The sequence below is a fragment of the Pezoporus flaviventris genome, unplaced genomic scaffold (genome assembly GCF_033815535.1).
Source record: "Pezoporus flaviventris isolate CSIRO_AGI_PZ_B2104156 unplaced genomic scaffold, CSIRO_AGI_Pfla_v1 ptg000052l, whole genome shotgun sequence".
Taxonomy (NCBI): domain Eukaryota; kingdom Metazoa; phylum Chordata; class Aves; order Psittaciformes; family Psittacidae; genus Pezoporus; species Pezoporus flaviventris.
This window is the reverse complement of record NW_026892600.1, coordinates 1,041,045-1,062,424: the sequence shown is the minus strand read 5'-3', so window position 1 is coordinate 1,062,424 and position 21,380 is coordinate 1,041,045. Positions and strand designations below refer to the sequence as shown.

Genomic DNA, 21,380 nt, shown 5'->3' with positions numbered 1-21,380 from the left:
GCTCCAAGCACAGCAGCTACACCACCCTCAGCAACAAGTACAGTTGCTACTCAAACTCAGTCAGCTGATCGGAGCTAGCGTAGCTAGAGCTGCAGCGGCATGCTTCAGCGACCACGAGGGTCAACAGAGATGAGGAAAATCAGAGGGGATAGTGCAAAGACATCGCGATTCCCGACATCTCCCGATCCTCAAAGCCCCAGCAGCCCTTGCGAGAGAGCGGCTGACGTGGCGGGGGGCGTTCACACGGTGACGGTGACAACCCCCCTGCCCCTTGCCTTGAAAGAGCCTCTGAGAGGGCAGCAACACGTCGCTGCCCACCAGGCACAGGGAGGAACAAGCAGGTCGTGTTGCTGACCCTGTTGCTGGTGTCCGACTGCTGACCAATATGGTCGTCTCCAGAAAGAGAGCTTGCAGTAAGAAGACTGCAGCAACTTAGATAGAGACCCTGTCCCAGACTGTGGCTGTTCAGGTCTCTGGATGCAGGGAGTGCCAGAGCCTGCTGCTGCCGGGGGAGGGAGGACAGCATTCCACCTGCGTGAGCTGTGAGCAGGTGGAAGATCTGCTTAGCTTGGTGGCAAAACTTAAGGAGGAGGTTGAGACGCTGAGGACCATCAGGGAGTGTGAAAGGGAGATTGACTGGTGGAGTAACTCCCTGGCGTGCAGTTGGATTGGTTCCAGGGAGATATCCCCCAAAAGGGGAAGGACCCCCTGCCTTCTCACACAGAGGGGGATGGCCAGAGACAGCCCCTGCCCTGTAGCTGTTGTGCAGAGGTAGGGGACCAAAAAGACGAACAGGGTTGGAAGCGAGTTCTAGTTCGGTCATCATGGGAAACCCTCTCCCCTTTCTGCCCTGCTTCCCCAGGTGTCCCTCCGTAATAGGTTCGAGGCCCTGGACCTTGAAGGAGAGGTAGGTGAGAACGTGGTGCAAGGCCAGCCTAGAAAGCCACATAGGAAAAGGGGGTCGACTTTGCACCTCAAGACTGCCTCTGTTAAGAAAGAAAGAAGGGTCATTGTAGTAGGCGATTCCCTTCCGAGAGGAACAGAGGGCCCGATATGCAGAGTTGACTCTCATCATAGGAAAGTGTGTAGTCTGCCTGGAGCCCAGATCAGGGATATCACTAGGGCGCTCCCCAGCCTGCTGCACTCAACGGACTACTACCCGCTGCTGGTCTTCCAGACAGGTGAGGGGGAAGCTGCTTCCTGCAGTCTGAGGGGGATGAAGAAAGACTACAGGGCCTTGGGGCGGACGGTGAAAGAGTCTGGGGCTCAAGTGATCTTCTCCTCACTCCTTCCATCTTCCACTGATGATGTGGGAAGGAATGGGAAAATTCAGTCCATAAACGATTGGCTTCGAGACTGGTGCTACAGGCAGGGCTTTGGATTCTTTGATAACAGCTGGTTTTATAGGGCACCAGTCTGGACAATGACAAGTGAGAAAGGTTTGTCTCACAGAGGCAAAAGGATGCTGGGGCACAAATTAGCAGGGCTCATTTGGAGAGCTTTAAACTAGATTCGAAGGGGGATGGGGTTGTAGCTGGGCTTGCCCCAGTGGGGCAGCGCTCCAGAATTAATGAAGACTGGGAGGCCTCCTATAATCATAGGGTGAAATCGGTGTGCTCAGCTCGCTCCCTGGAATGTCTGTACACCAATGCACGCAGCATGGGAAATAAGCAGGAGGAGTTAGAAACCTGTATTAAGTCAGGAGACTGTGATCTGGTGGCAATTACAGAGACGTGGTGGGACAGCTCACATGACTGGAATATAGTCATGGAGGGCTATGTCCTTTTCAGGAAAGACAGGCCAGCCAGGCGGGGTGGTGGGGTTGCTCTTTACGTGCGAGAGCAGCTACAGTGCACTGAGTTCTGTCCAGGGACAGATGACGAGCGAGTTGCGAGTCTGTGGGTGAGAATTAAGGGGCAGGCTGGCAGGGGCGGTACTGCTGTGGGTGTCTGTTACAGGCCACCAGGTCAGGGTGAGGAAGTTGACGAGGCCTTCTACAGGCAGCTGAGAGCGGCCTCACAGTCACAGGCCGTGGTCGTCGTGGGGGATTTTAACTTCCCTGATGTTTGCTGGAAGGACCACTCAGCAACCCAGCCACAGTCCAGGAGGTTCCTCCAGTGTATGGATGATAACTTCCTCCTGCAAATGGTGGATGAGCCGACCAGGAGAGGAGCGCTGCTGGATCTCATCCTCACTAACAAGGAGGATCTGGTCGAAGCAGTAAGGGTTGAGGGCTGCCTTGGTTGCAGCGACCATGAGATGGTGGAGTTCAGGATCTTGTGTGGTAGGACCAGTAGAATAGCAAGTAGAATTGCAACCCTGGACTTTAGCAGGGCAGACTTTGGCCTTTTCAAGCAATTGCTAGGGGAAATCCCATGGGCAAGGCTGCTTGAAGGTAAAGGGGCCCAAGATAGTTGGTTGACATTCAAGGATTGCTTTTTCCGAGCTCAAGATGAGAGCATCCCGACACATAGAAAGTCAAGGAAGAGGGCCAGGAGACCTGCGTGGCTAAATAGGGAATTGCTGGGTATGCTCAAGTGGAAGAGGAGAGTTTACAGGTCATGGAAGGAGGGGCTGGCCACTTGGGAGGAATATAAGGCTGCTGCTAGAGGATGTAGGAAGGCAGCTAGGATGACTAAGGCCTCCTTAGAATTAAACCTGGCAAGAAGGTTCAAGGACAGCAAAAGGAGCTTTTTCAAATACATGGCAGACAAAACTAACACCAGAGGCAATGTAGACCCACTGATGAAGGGGATGGGTGCCCTGGTGACAGAAGATACAGAGATGGCAGAGTTACTGAATGCCTTCTTTCTCTCTGTCTACTCTGCTGCAGGCAGTCCTGAAGAGCCCTGTACCCCTGAGACCTTAGATGAAGTCAGGTCAACGGAGCGGTTTGCCTTAGTCGGTGAGGAACGGGTTAGAGACCAGTTGAGCAATCTGGACATCCATAAATCCATGGGTCCAGATGGGATGCACCCACGGGTGCTGAGGGAACTGGCGGAAGTCATTGCTAGACTACTCTCCATCATCTTTACCAAGTCTTGGGAAACGGGAGAGGTGCCTGAGGACTGGAGGAAAGCAAATGTCACTCCAGTCTTCAAAAAGGGCAAGAAGGAGGACCCGGGTAACTATGGACCGGTCAGCCTCACCTCCATCCCTGGGAAAGTGATGGAATACCTTATCCTTGGTGCCATCTTAAGGCGTATCAAGGATAAGAGGGTTATGAGGGGCAGTCAACATGGCTTCACCAAGGGGAAATCATGCTTGACCAATCTCTTAGCCTTTTATGAGGAAATAACACGGTGGATGGATGATGGCAGAGTGGTGAATGTGGTCTACCTTGACTTCAGCAATCCTCACAGCTAAATTGAGGAAGTGTGGTCTAGATGATCAGGTAGTGAGGTGGACTGCGAACTGGCTGAAGGAGAGAAGCCAGAGAGTTGTAGTCTATGGGGCGGAGTCTAGTTGGAGGCCTCTAACTAGTGGAGTGCCTCAAGGGTCAGTACTGGGACCAGTGTTATTTAATTTATTCATCAACAATTTAGATGAGGGAATTGAGTGTACTATCAGCAAGTTTGCTGATGACACTAATCTGGGAGGAGTGGCTGACACGCCAGAAGGCTGTGCTGGACAGACCTGGACAGGCTGGAGAGTTGGGCAGGGAATAACTTGATGAAATATAACAAGGGAAAGTGTAGAGTCCTGCATCTGGGCAGGAACAACCCCAGGTTCCAGTACAGGTTGGGGAACGACCTGTTAGAGAGCAGTGTAGGGGAGAGGGACCTGAGGGTCCTAGTGGATAACAGGATGACCATGAGCCAGCACTGTGCCCTTGAGGCCAAGAAGGCCAATGGCATCCTGGGGTGTATTAGAAGGGGGGTGGTTAGTCGGTCGAGAGAGGTCCTCCTTCCCCTCTACTCTGCCCTGGTGAGACCCCATCTGGAATATTGTGTCCAGTTCTGGGCCCCTCAATTCAAGCAGGACAGGGACCTGCTGGAGAGAGTCCAGCGCAGGGCAACGAAGATGATTAAGGGAGTGGAGCATCTCCCTTATGAGGAAAGACTGAGGGAGCTGGGTCTCTATAGTTTGGAGAAGAGGAGACTGAGGGGTGACCTTATTAGTGTATATAAATATATAAAGGGGGAGTGTCACGAGGATGGAGCCAGGCTCTACTCAGTGGCAAACAATGATAGGACAAGGGGTAATGGGTCCAAACTGGAACACAAGAGGTTCCACTTAAACTTGAGAAGAAACTTCTCAGTAAGGGTGACGGAACACTGGAACAGGCTGCCCAGGGAGGTTGTGGAGTCTCCTTCCCTGGAGACATTCAAAACTCACCTGGACACATTCCTGTGTAACATTATCTAGGTGTTCCTGCTCCGGCAGGGGGATTGGACTAGATGATCTTTTGAGGTCCCTTCCAGTCTCTAGCATACTGTGTGTACTGTGTGTAAACCACAGTGATAATTACTGCAACCAAACCAGAGGACCAATTCATACCAATATTAGTTGCCCCTGTACACAAGAGAAAAAGCAAAAAAGAGGCAAGAAGGGTGAAGCAAGATGAAGAAACAATGAATTCACCGCCCAGTCTAGCATCTGATCAGGAGTCATCATCACATGATGAAGAAGAAGAAGAAGAGGTAACTTCTCAACCTCGGACCTCAACCTAGCTACGGAATATGCGAAAAGATTTTACCCGTCAACCAGGGGAGCACATCATCACCTGGTTGCTCCGATGCTGGGACAATGGGGCTGATGGTCACCAACTGGAAGGTAGAGAAACTAAGCAGCTGGAATCACTTGCTAGAGAAGGGAGAATTGACAAGCAATTGCAAGAGAAAAATGGTCCCTCAGCCTTTGGAGGCGGCTCTTGGCAGCTGTGAAAGAAAGGTTTCCATACATGGACAATGTTATGAGTCTTTCAGCCAAGTGGACTATGCTAAAGAAAGGCATCCAGTCTCTGAGGGAATCAGCCATCGTAGAGATGATCTATCACGTCAAGCCAAATAATGGGGATATACCCATAGATCCAGATGAAGGTGAATGTACACGACCCATGTGGCGAAAACTTACACAGAATGCACTGTCATCATATGCCCATTCATTGGCAAAAGTAACCCGGAATGACATAGAGCAACTAACAGTGGATGAAATGCCATCCACGGAGTAAGGTCAAGGGACCTGCACAGGAGATTCAATTTTTTGGAATAAAATGGCAAGATGGACATAGACAGATCCCCACAGATGTGATCAACAAGATAACAGCAATGTCTCCACCAACTAATACGAAGGAAACACAAGCTTTCTTGGGTGCTGTGGGGTTCTGGAGAATGCACATCCCAAATTACAGTTCAATTGTAAGCCCTCTCTATCATGTGACCCGGAAGAAGAATGATTTTAAATGGGGCCCTGAGCAACAACAAGCCTTTGAGCCAATTAAACGCGAGATAGTTCACACAGTAGCCCTTGGACCAGTCTGGAGCAGGCCAGATGCAAAAAAATGTACTGTACACCACAGCCGGGGACCATGGTCCTACCTGGAGCCTCTGGCAGAAAGCTCCAGGGGAGACTCAAGGTCGACCCCTCAGCTTTTGGACTTGGGGATACAGAGGATCTGAGGCCAGCTATAAACCAACTGAGAAAGAGATACTGGCAGCCTATGAATGGATTCAAGCTGCTTCGGAAGTGATTGGCACTGAAGCAGAGCTCCTCCTGGCACCCCGGCTGCCTGTGCTGGGCTGGATGTTCAAAGGCAGGGTCTCCTCTACACATCATGCAACCGATGCTACATGGAGTAAGTGAGCTGCACTAATTACACAATGGAAATCCCAGTCGTCCGGGCATTCTAGAAGTCATCATGGCCAGAGGGCAAAGATTTTGGAATGTCACCAGAGGAGGAGGTGGTGCGTGCTGAAGAGGCCCCACCATATAATAAACTGTCAGAAAGTGAAAAGCAATATGCCTTGTTTACTGATGGGTCCTGCCATACTGTGGGAAAGTACCGGAGATGGAAGGCAGGTGTATGGAGTCCTCAATGACAAGTTGCAGAAACTGCTGGAGGATGAATCAAGTCAGTTTGCTGAGGTGAAAGCCATCCAACTGGCCCTGGACATTGCTGAACGAGAAAAGTGGCCAGTACTTTATCTCTATACTGACTCATGGATGGTGGCAAATGCCCTGTGGGGGTGGTTGCAGCAATGGAAGCAGAGCAGCTGGCAATGCAGAGGTAAACCCATCTGGGCTGCTGCACTGTGGAAAGATAACGCTGCCCAGGTGCAGAACCTGGTGGTGAAGGTACGTCATGTAGATGCTCATGTACCCAAGAGTTGGTCCACTGAGGAACACCAGAACAACCAACAAGTGGATAAAGCTGCTAAGAGCCAAGTGGCTCAGATGGACTTAGATTAGCAACATAAGGGTGAATTACTTTTGGCCCGCCGGGCCCATGACACTTCAGGCCATCAGGGCAGAGATGCAACATACAGGTGGGCTCATGATTGAGGGGTGGACTTAACAATGGACACTTTTGCCCAGGTTATTCACGAGTGTGAAACGTGCTGCAATTAAGCAAGCTAAACAGTTAAAGCCTCTTTGGTATGGAGGACAATGGCTGATGTACAAATATGGGGAGGCCCAGCAGACTGATCATATCACACTCCCACCAACCCACCAAGGCAAGCACCATGTGCTTACCATGGTGGAAGCAACCTCTGGATGGCTGGAAACATGCACTGGGCCCCACACGAATGCCCGGAACACTATCCTGGGCCTTGAGAAACAGATTTTGTGGCGACATGGCACCCCAGAGAGAATTGAGTCAGACAGTGGGACTCATTTCCGGAATAACCTTATGGACACTTCAGCCAAAGAGCATGGCATTGAGTGGGTATATCACATCCACTACCATGCAGCAGCCTCTGGGAAAATTGAACGGTACAATGGGCTGTTAAAAACTACACTGAGAGCAATGGGTGGGGGAACTTTCAAGCATTGGGATACACACTTAACCAAAGGCCAGCTGGTTGGTCAACACCAGAGGATCCGTCAATAGGGCTGGCCCAGCCCAGTCAGAACCTTCACATATTTTAGAGGGAGACAAAGTTCCTGTGGTGCACATGAATAATTTGCTGGGGAAGACAGTCTGGGTTATTTCTGCTTCAGGACAACCCACTTGTGGGATTGCTTTTGCTCAGGGACCTGTATGTACTTGGTGGGTAATGCAGGAAGTTCGATGTGTACCTCAAGGGGATTTGATTTTAGGGGAAGACAGCCAATGAACTCAATTGTATGCTGTTGCCTGCTGTGTAATACAGAACGGTGGGTGGTATTGTATTCCCTTCCCTTGCTATTTTCCCTTATCATTATTATCATTGGTGGCAGCAGTAGTGGTTTGTGTTATACCTTAGTTATTGAACTGTTCTTATCTCAACCCATGGGAGTTACATTCTCTTGATTCTCCTCCCCATCCTTCTGGGAGCGCAGGTGAGGGAGGGGGAAGGAAAGAAAAAGTGGGGGGAGTAGAAACTGTGTGGCTGACTGGGTTTAAACCACGACAATCAGTTATCTGCCTCTTACGGGTCATTCTATTGAAGAGTGATTGACTTTATGGATCTGTTCCTAGAAAGCTGAGTTTTGGAGGTGGATACCTGAAGGGTCTGTTTTGAAAAAATGCCTCTGAAAATTTAGTCACATATGAGGATAGGCTGGACAGATATACACATAATGAAACTTAGGCTGGTAAGTTGCAGCAACGTTTGCTCTCAATACTGATTATCATGTGAATACTGCATGACAGGGCTATGTTCCCATTCAGAACTTAGTACTTTTCATGTCAATGAAATACGAAGTAGGGTACTGTGACTGGTACTGCATATTGGCCTGATACTCCTGTCAACCCAAGCTTTCTGAGAAAACTCAATTTTTGTGTTACTAGAGACTTTTAAATACCAAAGCAAGATATACAAAATGTTGGCGTGGTGGAAATCTGGGCCAAATTATCTATGTGAACATTGAAACAAGGGGGCACAAAATCACAAAATGGAATATAGAAACCTTTAGAATTAGATTTAAGTAATGTTAAGTTTGATGGCTTTGTAACAGTAGCAATGGAAAATTACTGAGGTGCATGATGCATAGAGAAAAATATAAACAGAGTACAGCTAGAAAACATACTGAGAATTCTCACAGGATAAATCGTTATAGTTGACATAGTTTAAGAAAAACAGTCTAGAAGAACAGGACACAGGGATAAGGAGTATCTGGGAACCGCAGATGTCCAGGATGGGCTACAGTTAAACTAACTGATAAGTAGGAGGATAGGAGGATTATTATGTCTCTGGTGCTAACGAAACAATTAAACTGGTATGAGCATCTACTGCGCATGCTTCAAAGGCTGCCAGAAGTGATGAAGATTGTTGGAAGAAGTAAACGACCCTCAGAGACCACCACCACAATTCTGTACGCATGTGGGGAACTTTCCAGAAAATTATGTAATCCATACGTAGCCTCATGAATATGTATGTATGGCCAGTGGCTATAAAAGGACGGCTTGTGCGGCAATTGGGAGACACACCTTAGGAGGAGCTATCCCCCATGTCTCCCAGCGCTGCAATAAAGAATACCTGCTTGTCAGCTTGGAAATTTTGTTGGCACGTTTGTTCATGGAGTTTTCTCCATATCAACATATATCAACCACAGAGGAAAAATTGGCTGTGAAAATAATCTCACTGAAAATTAACAGCTTCAACCGCCAGAAGAGTGAGATGTTGTAACACTCCTGATGTTAGCATGTACAGTACACAGTGATAAGACAGGACAGGATCAGAATCATAGAATCACAGAATCCCAGATTTTTTTCTTTATACCAGTGCCCGGTTCTTTAACACAAAACCAACCCTCCTGGAGGCTCACATTTTAAAACACACAAATGTTTTTTCACACAGACACACCAGAGTTTAAATTAATGCTTGTTATCTAGGGGGTAACAGAGCAATTCTTCCCTGATTGCTTCCAGCTACTTGAGAGCAGAGCGTGGAAAACTGTTAGAAATCCCTGGAAATGGAAATTTTCATGTGTGGTTAGTGCCACCTGGTGGCCTCTAAGCATATTTAAGAGGAGCTGAACAGTGACAGAGGAGGACATATCGCGGTGAACATGAGAAGAAATACATACTGTGGTGCAGAGAAGAGAGAGCAATGAAAGGAAACACAGTGTGACTGGAAAACAGACACCGAGCTGGGCACTGCAAGGATGAAAGTGGAAACATAACCAGAGTTTCCAGAAACACAAATCTCATTCTGCCTGCTTGGGAATGAACCAAGCAGGTTCATTCTTGCTTTATCCACAAAACAGCCAGCTTTCCTGAACTGGAAAACAGACACCGAGCTGGGCACTGCAAGGATGAAAGTGGAAATATAACCAGAGTTTCCAGAAACACAAATCTCATTCTGCCTGCTTGGGAATGAACCAAGCAGGTTCATTCTTGCTTTATCCACAAAACAGCCAGCTTTCCTGATTTTTGTGTGGACAGAAATACTGGAAACCTTGACTCTGAAGACAAGAGACTGCAAACCCCGTGGTGCTCCCAGGAAATTCTGTGCATCCCCACTGTGGGGGCATGAGCTAAAACTGTGGCACAGGAAGATTTCCTGTAATGTCAGCCTCAGCAGAAGTAAAAGTCTTGCCAGAGGATTTGCAGGGAGAAAAGTAGGAACAGAAAAGAGTAACAATGTAAGATTCCCAGAAGCAGGAGAGCAGCATCATGATGGAGCAAGGACAGAAAGTGAGAGGGACTATCAATAGTAATCAGATTTGTCAGGGACAAGAAAGGAAGAAGCTAAAAGTTGCTATAAATGGGGAATAAAAGAAGAGAAAAAATATTTCCTTCCTTTCTCACATTATCCTGGTATAATCTACGGGCAATAACAAGACTTTCGGAATTTTGATATCTTGCACTTTCTTTTTGAAGTTACCTTCTTTCTTTAGAATATATACCTAGTTTTCAGCGTAACAGCAGACCTTAGTAGGCCTCACCTACATCTACATTACATAAAACAGTGACGTATTTCCCTGCTCCAGTCAATACTAGGATTTGGCATAGTAGCAGTCAAAAAAAATGCACAGTTGAATAAATAGTTTCACATATAAACGGGGTTTATTTTTGAGTTTAACTGGACTCATGTTGGACTCAGTATGAGCTGCACCTCATACATTACTCTAAGCATGTGCTTGTCAGGAAAACCTTGCAATTCTTGGGTGTTAAAAAAACCTGCCAATGCTGAGAAACTGATCTGAAACCCCAAAGAGTTTCTAGTGGATGATTATTTCAGAAATGTGCTTAGTCTTCATATTTCTATATGTAATCTGTGTTGGCTTGCATCTGAAACTAGAGTGAAATAATTTGGGGTACAATGAATTACAAGAATCAGAGAATCAGAGAATCCCAGACTAGTTTGAGTTGGAAGGGACCTTAAAGCTCATCCAGTTCCAACCCCCTGCCACAGGCAGGGACACCTTCCACTAGACCAGGCTGCTCCAAGTCCCGTCCAACCTGGCCTTGAACACTGCCAGGGATGGGGCAGCCACAGCTTCTCTGGGCAACCTGTGCCAGGGCTTCAGCACCCTCACAGGGAAGAACTTCTGCCTAAGAGCTCAACTCAATCTCCCCTCTGTCAGGTTAAAAACATTCCCCTTGCCCTGTCCCTACAGGCCCTTGTCCAAAGCTCCTCTCCAGGTTTCTTGTAGACACCCTTTAGACACTGGCAGCTGCTGTAAAGTCTCCCCTTAAGGAGCTTTCCCCAGGCTGAACCAGCCAAGCTCTCTCAGCCTGTCTCCAGAGCAGAGCTGCTCCACCCCTCACAGCATCTCCATGGCCTCCTCTGGACTCACTCTAACAGCTCCACATCCCTCTTGGGTTACACCATGCTCTTTCTGTACCATCTTGTCATTCCCACGATGTTCCTTTTTCTTAGGATCTCCAACACCTGGATGAGCATCAGCATAAACTGATTTGATGCCTAACGGTGAAATTTTCAGGTGCCTTTTTGATCGTGTGCACATGTGCACTTTGCTGTTGAACAGGCCAACACCTGCAGTACCTCCTGGTACCAAACACAGCCCCGATTTGCTGTCAGAAGACTGTAACATTATTTTAAGCACTAAGCTTTCCACCTTTCTGCTGCTTTTTTCTTCCTGAAAAATGCTCTCTGCCATGAGAAAACATCTCCTATGGGATGGAAATTTGCCATTTGCTGTGTTCAGAGATAAATGGATGTTAATGAGGAGGGAGAGGGTTTGTATGGACATACATTTTTCTTTTCCTTTTTTTTTTAGTGAATAGTCTAATAACTAGTTGTATTAAAAAAAAAAAATCCTTCTCTTCAGCATCCCAAACGATATTCAGCTGCTCAAGCAGCGAAATACTTTTACACGAGGGAAACTACAACTCCGCCTTTAAAATTGCGGCCATTTCTTCGCTGGAGTCCGCCGATTCCTGGTCCCACAGCGGCACCGGGCGGCTGCCTGAGCGATCAGCACTGAGGTAGGGGTGCAGGACACCCTGAAAACCGCCTCCGTGCAGGGATCTCTGGTCTCACCGAGCCCGGAAAAAGGGTGCAGCCCCTCCTCGGTTTATCCCGAGAAGAACGAATTAACTTGGTGCCCAGCTTAAACTGTTCACTAAAAGAATAATGAAGTACTGGGAAAATTAAGAGAATAAACACATTATATCATAATGACAGTATAAAATTGTATAATACAACATAATAGCATAAGTTAAAATATACGATATGTTTTATATAATAATATGAATATAATCTATAACAATGCAACTAATGTATAATATTATACAATACAGAATAATAAAAACAATCATAACAATATAAATATATATACTTTGTATATGATATATGCAATATATTATCATTATTGTTGTGTAGTAGTACTAGTAGCATTTTGATTATTGTTTATTGTTATTATTGCTTTTATTGTTAGTTTTACTGTATTACTATTACTATTTTTAGTACTATTGCTATGTGTTGCTATTTCTATTACTATTCCATTCCTATTCTTATTATAATTACTATTAACATTATTATTGCTATTATCCAAAAGCCTGGATTTGTTTCAGCTCATTTTAATTAACATATATTAAACATATTAACACACATTACTATATGCACAAGCAGGGAGCTCCAGTTTATTCACAGTTTGAGAGGTAAGTGTCTGCTTGCCCAGAATGATGGAAATGAGACACCACAGCCTTAAAAGTAAAGGTGTGAATTAAAGATGAATAAATACCTTAAGAATAGTTAGGGTTGGAAGGGAACCTTAAAGCTCACTCAGTTCCTGCCACAGGCAGGGACACCTTCCACTAGACCAGGTTGCTCCAAGTCCTGTCCAACCTGGCCTTGAACACTGCCAGGGATGGGGCAGCCACAGCTTCTCTGGACAACCTGTGCTAGGGTCTCACCACCCTCACAGGGAAGAACTTCTGCCTAAGAGCTCATCTCAATCTCCACTCTGTCAGGGTAAGTTTCAGCTTACATACCTACAGCTTTAATGTGACAGTTCCCAACTCTGCCCAGTTTGGGCTCCCCTTTTTGACAAAAAAAAATAGTAGTTACTATTTAATGCCTCAGACTACAAATCAAGTCGAGCTTACAGTGAGGCTTCTCTACAGCATACGCAATTAGAAGCTCATCAAATTCCTGAGCTTGTGTTCAGTGGAAAAGGAGGGATTTATCTATTATGCATTTTTCAATCGCTTTTTGAACCAAAGCAGAATTTCAACATCCATAACAGGTTGTAGCAAGGAGCTTCACAGCTTACATTTTCTATTTGATGTTGCACCTTTCTCGTCTTTTTTCTCTCCATGAATGTAAATAGATATATATGCATGCTCATGTAATCAAATTACCAACTTCATGCTGGGTGTAAAGCTCGCCTGCTTGTTCTGTTATCTTTTTGGAACTTGCCACCTTAATTGTCACGTTATAGTTTTTGACTTTCAGAAATGGTAAATGATGCTGTCTATCTGTCATTTCTATGCCACTCACTATAGTACAGATTTCCCTCCTTCTTTTTTATCTCAACAGACTGCAAAATCTGGCTTTACACAGTTCTTGATATGGGAACTACTCAGTTTTGGTCAGAGGCAATATTTTTCTGCAAATCTTTACTTCTATTGCATAATTTAAAGTTTAATACAGGTGTACACATTGCACACTGGAGAATTTAATTGCATCCATCTACTTCCCTTAGGTCTCTGCTGTCTTTCATGATTTTCAAGTCTCTCTACAATCCAGCTATGTCAAGGTTCAGCTACTTACTTTACATTCAATTTATAGACCTAGATGTTTTTAAGACAAGTAATTCCTTTACATTTTTCTGTGTCAGGAAAATTACTCCTGTCCCACCTTCTTGATGTCCCAGACAATATTCCTACAGTGGATATAATTCTTCTACAGTCTGTTCTCTGCTTCAGCAATGTGCTTTAATGTTACCTGCCACAAACAATTCTCAATTTAACTTTATGAAAGGTGTTGGAGTATCAAAAATGCTATGATCATCTAAATTTGGAAATAGATGATTGGAATGCTTTGAAGTATGAAATTGTACTGTCATAGTCAAGGGAATACTGCAAGCAGCTATGTAATAGTCAAGGGAATACTAGTGCTCCTAAAACAAACAAGCAGGGCTGAAAACTAAATGGTGAACAGAAAGTCTCATAAAATCTGTTCTTGTTTAGCACGTTAGCTCTTAAATAAATGCAAAAGTATTTATTGTGAGATAGAAGGAAGCAATACTAAATAAATCATACAACAAAAGACCTTGTCTTTCAAACTACCTAGTTCCTAATATTTCTAAATAGATATTTTCAGCCATGCATGAGCTTCATTTCCCTTTAATTCAGGTACTCTTTGAAAATAGATCAGTAAGTCACATTAAATTCCTGACCCAATAGAAACCAATGTGACTTTGGACTTTTTTTTTCCCAAATAAATTATTAATTATTTTCTTTAGTCAGAGGTTGATTCTGTCAGGCAGAAATCACAGGCAGAATTAGGTGAATGCTGATTGTGATAGCTTTGGTGAAAGAGTTATAAACAAAATTAGATTAATCATAATTTCTATCATGAGTCCCTTTTTGATGCTAGAAAATAACCTCCACCAGAAGGCTCAGTCTGAGGAAAGATTGTGGTTCACAAAGACCTGGGTACCAAAGAGCCAGTAGCAGGTCATTTCTTAGATGCAAACTTGTTGATGAAAATAAAAGGAAAAAAACCTAAGAGTAGAACTTCTGTCCTCCAGATGAAGTCAGAGCCATTTTCAGAGAAAAATAATTTATTCTGATCCTTATTTAACGTTAGCATTAAACTTACATTTCCCCATGTCCACGGATGATGATCTGAAGGAAGAACACTATTGAATTGAAAGTAAGTCACTTACTTCTTTATGTTTTCACTTTGATTTTTATCCACTGAATATATACACATCTGGGGAGATACAGCTAGTACGAACAGCAATCCTGGCAAAAATAAAACACTGTACGAACATAAGCAATCAGTACTGTTTGAGGTTTAAATTATGATGTATAAAATAGAGAAGATTGTGTGCATAGGAATTGCAAACAAATGTTTGGGTGTCTCTAAAGCATGAAAACATTTTAAAACTACATAGCTGAAAATACCATAAAAGTCAAACACAGAACACATCCAGTTTTCTTTTAAATAAAAACAACCTCCCGAAAAATCTTATTCCCTTCTTCTTTCCTATTATTCAAAGTCAATTTGTATATACCTGCTTCTCTCTGTTTCATATTCAAGCCTGGCAGACATGGAGCATTTACATACTTTTTATGAGTCTCGGTTACCTTGGTGAACTCCTTTTCCCTCTCCTTATGCATGCAATCGAATTACCAGCTCTGTGTCGAACACACTTGTCTGCTTTCTCTGTTAATTTCTTACTCTATTTTGCACTTGAATGCAGTTGTGATTATGGCACAAACCATATTCTGGCATCTTCTGCTCACACAATACCTGATTTTACATGCAATAGATAAAAAAAAAAAAAATGACTCCTTAGAAGAGCCACTGTAACTCTATAACAATTGTAGAGGAGTGGGTCATCCAAGAGCTACCCAGTTAACCCAGTTAAGCAATCTGAACATAGTGATACAAAAGAATTGTTCCCTGGCTTTGAAAATGAAAGAAGAACTAGATGCTCTCTCCACAAGAAGCAAAACAATGCAAAACAATAAAAAACAAAGCAAAACAAAAGGGAAAAAAATGAAGAAAAAATATATTTGTGTTTAAATGAAAAATCAGTGGAAGGAGAAACAGGGAAGGCAAGGGATCTCACAATAAGAATTACATAATTTTAAATCTAAAATCAGCTCCAAAACACTGATTGAAAAAAAACCAAACAAATAAACAAAAAACCACACGAGTCAGAAAAATTATTACACAGGCTGCCCAGGATTCCAAGTGGTGGAGTCACCGTCCCTGGAAGTGTTCACAGACCATGTAGAGGTGGGCCTTAGTGGCATGGGTTAGTGGCGGCCTTGGCAGTTTTGGAGAAATGGTTGGAATTGATGATCTTGTAGGTCTTCTCCAACCTAGCTGATTCTTTGATTCTATGTTTTATTTAGGCCTGTATATTCCTCCCTCTCAAATACTGTCTGCTTGTCTTTGTGCTCTGCACTTTTCAGTTGTCACCACCTCCCCTGTTCCATCTCAGAGGAGATACTGCTCTTCATTCCCTCCAGAGTGCAGAAGTCATAGCAGTAATTAGTGGCAAATCCTTACATTTACACCCCTTTGTCTTGAAAATCCTTTCAAAAACGTTCTAAACCATTCTCCCTGAATGGCCAAGTAGACTGTCTCCAAGGCTGAAATGTTCATGGGGGATCAGTGTTTGACCTGCAGCGCCTCCTTCAGTTCAACCATGAAATTCCCTTTCTGTGAAGCCATAAAAATCATTCTGTCCTCACAAAGCAGATGGAATTGAAGCTTGGGAGTCCATAAGTCCACAGTGTGGCCAGATGATTGCCCACCAGAAGGAGAATTTGGGGAGCTGCACCACCAGCAGTGATCTGACTGAGCGCATGATCAAAAATCTTTCTCTCTCTGGTCTTAGAAATAAGACCTTTAGCAGAAATCAGACTCTGTGTGTGATTCCTTCCCTCTGCACTTAAGGGAAGTCAATAGCTCAATGTCTGGATGGACACCAGTGACAACTGGCATCCCTCAGGAGTCCATATTGATTCCAATACTGTTCAATATCTTCATCAGCAACATGCACAGTGGAATCAAGTGCATCATTAGCAAGTTGGCAGATGACACCAAGCTGTGTGATGTGGTTGAAACAGTGGAGGGAAGGGATGGGATCTAGAAGGATCTGGACAGGCTGGAGAGGTGGGACCATATGGACCTCATGGATTTTGACAAGGCCAAATGCAAGATCCTGCCCCTGGGTTGAGACAATCTGCAGTATCAATATAAAATGGGGATTAAGAGATTGAGAGTACCTCTGAAGAGAAGGACTTGGGGTTACTGGTGAATGAGAGATTAGATATGAGTCAGCAGTGTGCACTTGCAGCCCAGAAGGCCAATCGCATCTTGGGCTGCATCCCCAGAGCACGAGCTGCAGGTTGAGGGAGGGGATTATCCCCCTCTGCTGTGCTCTGGCCTGCAGCCTTGCATCCAGTTCTGGAGGCTGGAGTGCTCAGTACAGGAAAGGCACGGATCTGTTGGAAAGGGTTCAGAGAAGGGCCACAGAAATGAGCTGGGGTTGTTCAGTCTGGAGAAGGCCCTGGGAATACTTTATTGCAGCCTTGATTGTGGACTTTTTAGCAGGGCCTCTTGTGACAGGATGAGGGGTGATGATATTAAACTAAAAGGGGGGAGATTCAGGCTGGATATGAGGAAAAAGTTCTTTGCAATGAGGGTGGTAAAACACTGGCACAGGTTGCCCAGAGAGGTGGTGGATGCACCATCCCTGGAGACATTCAAGGCCAGGTTGTACATGGTTCTGGGCAACCTGATCTAGATGAAGATGTCCCTGCTCATTGCAGGGGGGTTGGGCTAGATGACCTTTGAAAATCCCTTCCAACCCAGACTATTCTACATTTCTATGATTCTATGAAGTAATCTATTGTGGGCAGGCTAAACTAGATAAATTAGTTTGGCAGATCACTTTAATCGCATTAGTTTCAATGATTCATTTAGATGAATTGTTATTCCAACTGCTTCTGCTTTAACAGATCGCAGATCTACACATGTTCAGTTTCCTATCCCCACCACATATTGCTATCTTCTTTCCAACAGACTACCTCTAACACAGGACAGCAGGAACAGGAGTGAAGTCATTTAAACTTAGGTGTGCAGAAAAGCTTGAGAAACTTCTGAGACAAGAGACTTTGTTTTTCATGAAAAAAAAACAGTCACACACTAATACTTAGCCTTATTTTCCATTTTGCCCTAGGACCTACATTTTTATATGACTTAACCCTATCCTAATTGTCAAAATAAGTAGAGCAGCACAATACAAGTACATTAAACCACTTGTTTTTCCGTTAGAAGTAAAAAAGAGGGTAAGCATTGCTATTCTTCTCATAGCCTCTAAGACACTCATCAGTGAGGCAAGCTTTTTTTTCTCTTCCCATGACTACTTTAATATGTAGTGAATCTGATGATGAAGAAAAAAAAAAGAAGCCTCTGGTTAATAAAATAAGCAGAAGTTTCATTCTACAAAATGAAAGTTTGGATAATTTCACATAAACCTCAATAATTGAGTGTCAATCTGTGACAAAGCCTCTATATGTTTTTACAGTTAAGTCCTACTTGTCATTCCTTGTCTTTGCTGAACTTAACATGAATCACTGACTCAGACAGAAGATAAATTTCTTGCAGGAGTTCACTGTTTTATCTAAAAATACCATATGTAATCAGTACATCACCAATATTCTTATTGTAAGTCACTGAAGAAGCATTTTGGGTGCACTTTTTAAAGCCTCTTGTCTCTTGAAGATGAAAATTTCTGTGGCGTAAAATTGTCATTTGGGGGTTCATGGCAGCAAGTAATTTATGCAATAAAAAAAAAAAAAAGAGCTTTTTTTTGTGGACAACATAGAATCACAGAATCCCAGACTGGTTTGGGTTGGAAGGGACCTTAAAGCTCATCCAGTTCCAACCCCTGTCACAGGCAGAGACACCTCCTGCTAGACGAGGTTGCTCCAAAACCCATCCAGCCTTGCCAGGGTCAAGCTTCTCTGGGCAATCTGTGACAGTGCCTCACCATATTAATAGTATCATTTTACTATACTTTCAATTTAATTAATTGCAATTCAGTCTGACTTCAGTGTTTTACTGTTATGAAATAAAAACAATGAGTAAAGGATTAATTCCACAATGAATTCAGTTCTTCAGGCTATGACATACAATTCAGGACAATGATGAATGGATGACACGCAGCATCTGAAACCCAGCTAGCAGAAGAAAGAACCTATTGTCTAAGGGATCATAGCCAAACAATGAGGTTTATTTTCTGGTCTACAGGTATAAACCAGTTGCAAATACACGTAGACATATCTACATGAAAGTGTGTTGCAGTTTTTCATTTCTTAATTTATTTTCCTTCATGATGGAATATTTTAATCCCCATTTAAATTTTGAGCTTTCTTTTTCATCTCTTTTCTATTGCCTAGAAAAAAATCCTATGCGAAAGATAACACAGTTATATTTTTCATAGGGTAAAGTCAGAAAAATTTCAGTATTTATTCTCTGTCGATGCTTAATGATGAGTGGGATTTGAGTAGCTGCTGAATTATATTTCTTTGAAGTGTCCAAGTCCAAGAAATTGTCTAATAAAGTGTTCCTAGATAATTGCAATTCCTTGTGGCTTTAACTTTTTTTTTTCCCCAGTCTTTATAAACTAATTCCATATATACTCTCCTCTTCCTTTTAACTTTCTTAGATCATTGAAGACTATACACTTTTTCCTGTACCAGACAGGGTGAAAAAGCAGTTTATTTAAGTATATCAGATTTAAAAATTGCATTGTTTCACTGACTTAAGTCCTATGTATGGTTTCAGGTCTGATCCTGTTTGCATGGATACCCAATATTAATACCCAATACTTCTTTCCAATGAAAAAGATACAGCTCAATATAGAGCTCCTTGAAGTTTAATTATAAGGTCTCTAACTGAATTCATTCTTTCAGTTTCAGCTTTTAAGTCAAGCTCATTGCTGCTTAGAAAGCAATATTAGACTTTAATTAGGCAACTCTATCTTGCTCACCCTGTACTTACAGGTCTTACCCTTTACTAAATCAAAATCCAGCAGCTGACCAATGTTTTGGCACACCTGGAGGAAACTTATTTGTCAATATTTTTCCAAAAATCTGTTATCTATTACTCAAAATATGTTATGACACTTATTTGCTTTTAGCGAGTAGAGATGTTTTAAGCTGACATTCTAGCTGTAGCACACTAGTTTCTACCACAATTTCAAACAATTGAATTCTGTGTGGTGTTGTTTTCTGATGCACCTCATCGTGAGATTATCCCATCAAAGTGGGATTAACTGATTTTTTTTTTCTGCAAGTGCAAACTTTGGAGAAGAGGGTGAAACCCTTACCTCATAGTTAATTAAATATCCTGAAGTCAATAGATGTATACTTAGAATCATCCTGAGTGACTTACCACCTACATATGAATAAAATACTACTAGAATTGCATCACCGCATTGGAGGTGAACCAAAGAAATTACAGTGGAGACACCCATGATGCTTTCCAACATAATACAAATTGCAAATAGAGGAAAAAACTACTTTTCGTTCTGGTGGTTTTTGTGTTGTTTTTTTTTTTTAAATTAGTCTCTTCTGGATGCACCTGTTTTTTAGGATCAGTGTAAAAAGGAAGAAGTACTTACTTTTTCCAAAACTAATTAGATATTAGGCTTGCCTACCACCTTTTCTTTTTATGCTTTTGTTTCAGAAGTTTCTAGAAGGCATTTGTCGTGGCTCAATCCCAGCTGGCAACTAAGCACTACACAGTTAGTGGGATGGGGAGAAGAATTAGAAGAAGGTAAAACCTGCAGGTTGAGGCACGAAAAATTTAATAATTGATATAAAGTAAATAAATAGATTAAATAAAGTTTAATAATAATTAATAACAATAATAATAGTTGTAGAAGGTACATTGTTCTAGAGGGCAGGGGGCCCAAGACTCTTGGTTGATATTCAAGGATCACCTGCTACAAGCTCAGGAGTGTTGCATCCCGACTAGAAGGAAGTGCAGCAGGAGGGCCAGGAGACCTCCTTGGATGGATAAGGAGCTGCTGAGGAAAATTCAAATGAAAAAAGAGGCTTATAAAAGGTAGAAGCAAGGACAGGTAGCCCGGGAAGAGTAAAGGGATGTTGTCCAGGAAGCTAGAGACGATGTTAGGAAAGCTAAGGCCCAGTTAGAATTAAACTTGGCTTAGGATGCGAAAGATAACAGGAAGGGATTCTATAGGTACGTAGCAAATAAAATGCAGATTAGGGATAACATGGGCCCGCTCCGGAAGCTATCAGGAGAACTGGCTACCCTGGATTTGGAGAAGGCTGAGGTTCTGAATGACTTCTTTGCCTTGGTCTTCACTGGCAAAGGCTCTGACCACACCACCCAAGTCTCGGAAGGCAGATGCAGAGACTGTGAGAATGAAGACCTTAGGCCCACTGTAGGAGAGAATCAGTTTCAAGAACATCTTTAGAACCTGAACATACACAAGTGCATGGAACCTGATGAAATCCATCCACGGGTCCTGAAGGAGCTGGCGAATGAAGTTACTCAGCCACTGTCCATCATATTTGAGAAATCATGGCAGTCAGGTGAAGTTCCCGACGACTGGAAAAGGGAAATATAACCCCCATTTTCAAGAAGGGGAAAATGGATGACCCAGAGAACCTCAGACCAGTCAGTCTCCCCTCTGTGCCTGGCAAAATCTTGGAGCAGATTCTTCTGGAAGGCATGCTAAGGCACATGAAAATCAACAAGGTGCTTGGTGACAGCCAGCATGGCTTCACTAGGGGGAAATCCTGACTGACAAATTTGGGGGCCTTCTATGGTGGGGCTACAGAACTGATGGACAGGGGTAGAGCAGTTGCCGTCATCTACCTGGACCTGTGAAAAGCATTTGACACTGTCTCGCATGACATCCTTGTCTCTAAATTGGAGAGACATCAATTTGATAGGTGGATCACTCGGTGGATAAAGAACTGGCTGGATGGCTGCACACTCAGTTGTTGTCAATGGCTCAATGTCCAGTTGGAAAACAGTAACGAGTGGTGTCCCTCAGGGATCGGTGTTGGGACCGGTCTTGTTCAACATCTTTGT

At 43.7% G+C, this 21,380-nt stretch overlaps 3 protein-coding genes across 3 annotated transcripts in view; 2 read left to right on the top strand and 1 right to left on the bottom strand.

Moving 5' to 3' along the window:
- LOC133277186 (uncharacterized) overlaps positions 1–6,501 on the top strand; it is a 490,593-nt gene extending 484,092 nt beyond the window's left edge. Inside the window, exon 2 of the mRNA XM_061468829.1 lies at positions 5,904–6,501. Within this exon, the coding sequence (XP_061324813.1) occupies positions 5,904–6,041 (138 nt within the window). The 3' untranslated portion in view covers positions 6,042–6,501. The remainder of the gene's footprint in view (positions 1–5,903) is intronic.
- LOC133277187 (cytochrome c oxidase subunit 7C, mitochondrial) overlaps positions 1–21,380 on the top strand; it is a 568,656-nt gene that overhangs the window by 115,496 nt on the left and 431,780 nt on the right. The gene's annotated exons all lie outside the window — the stretch shown is intronic.
- LOC133277177 (uncharacterized) overlaps positions 1–21,380 on the bottom strand; it is a 757,253-nt gene that overhangs the window by 681,724 nt on the left and 54,149 nt on the right. The window lies entirely within an intron of this gene.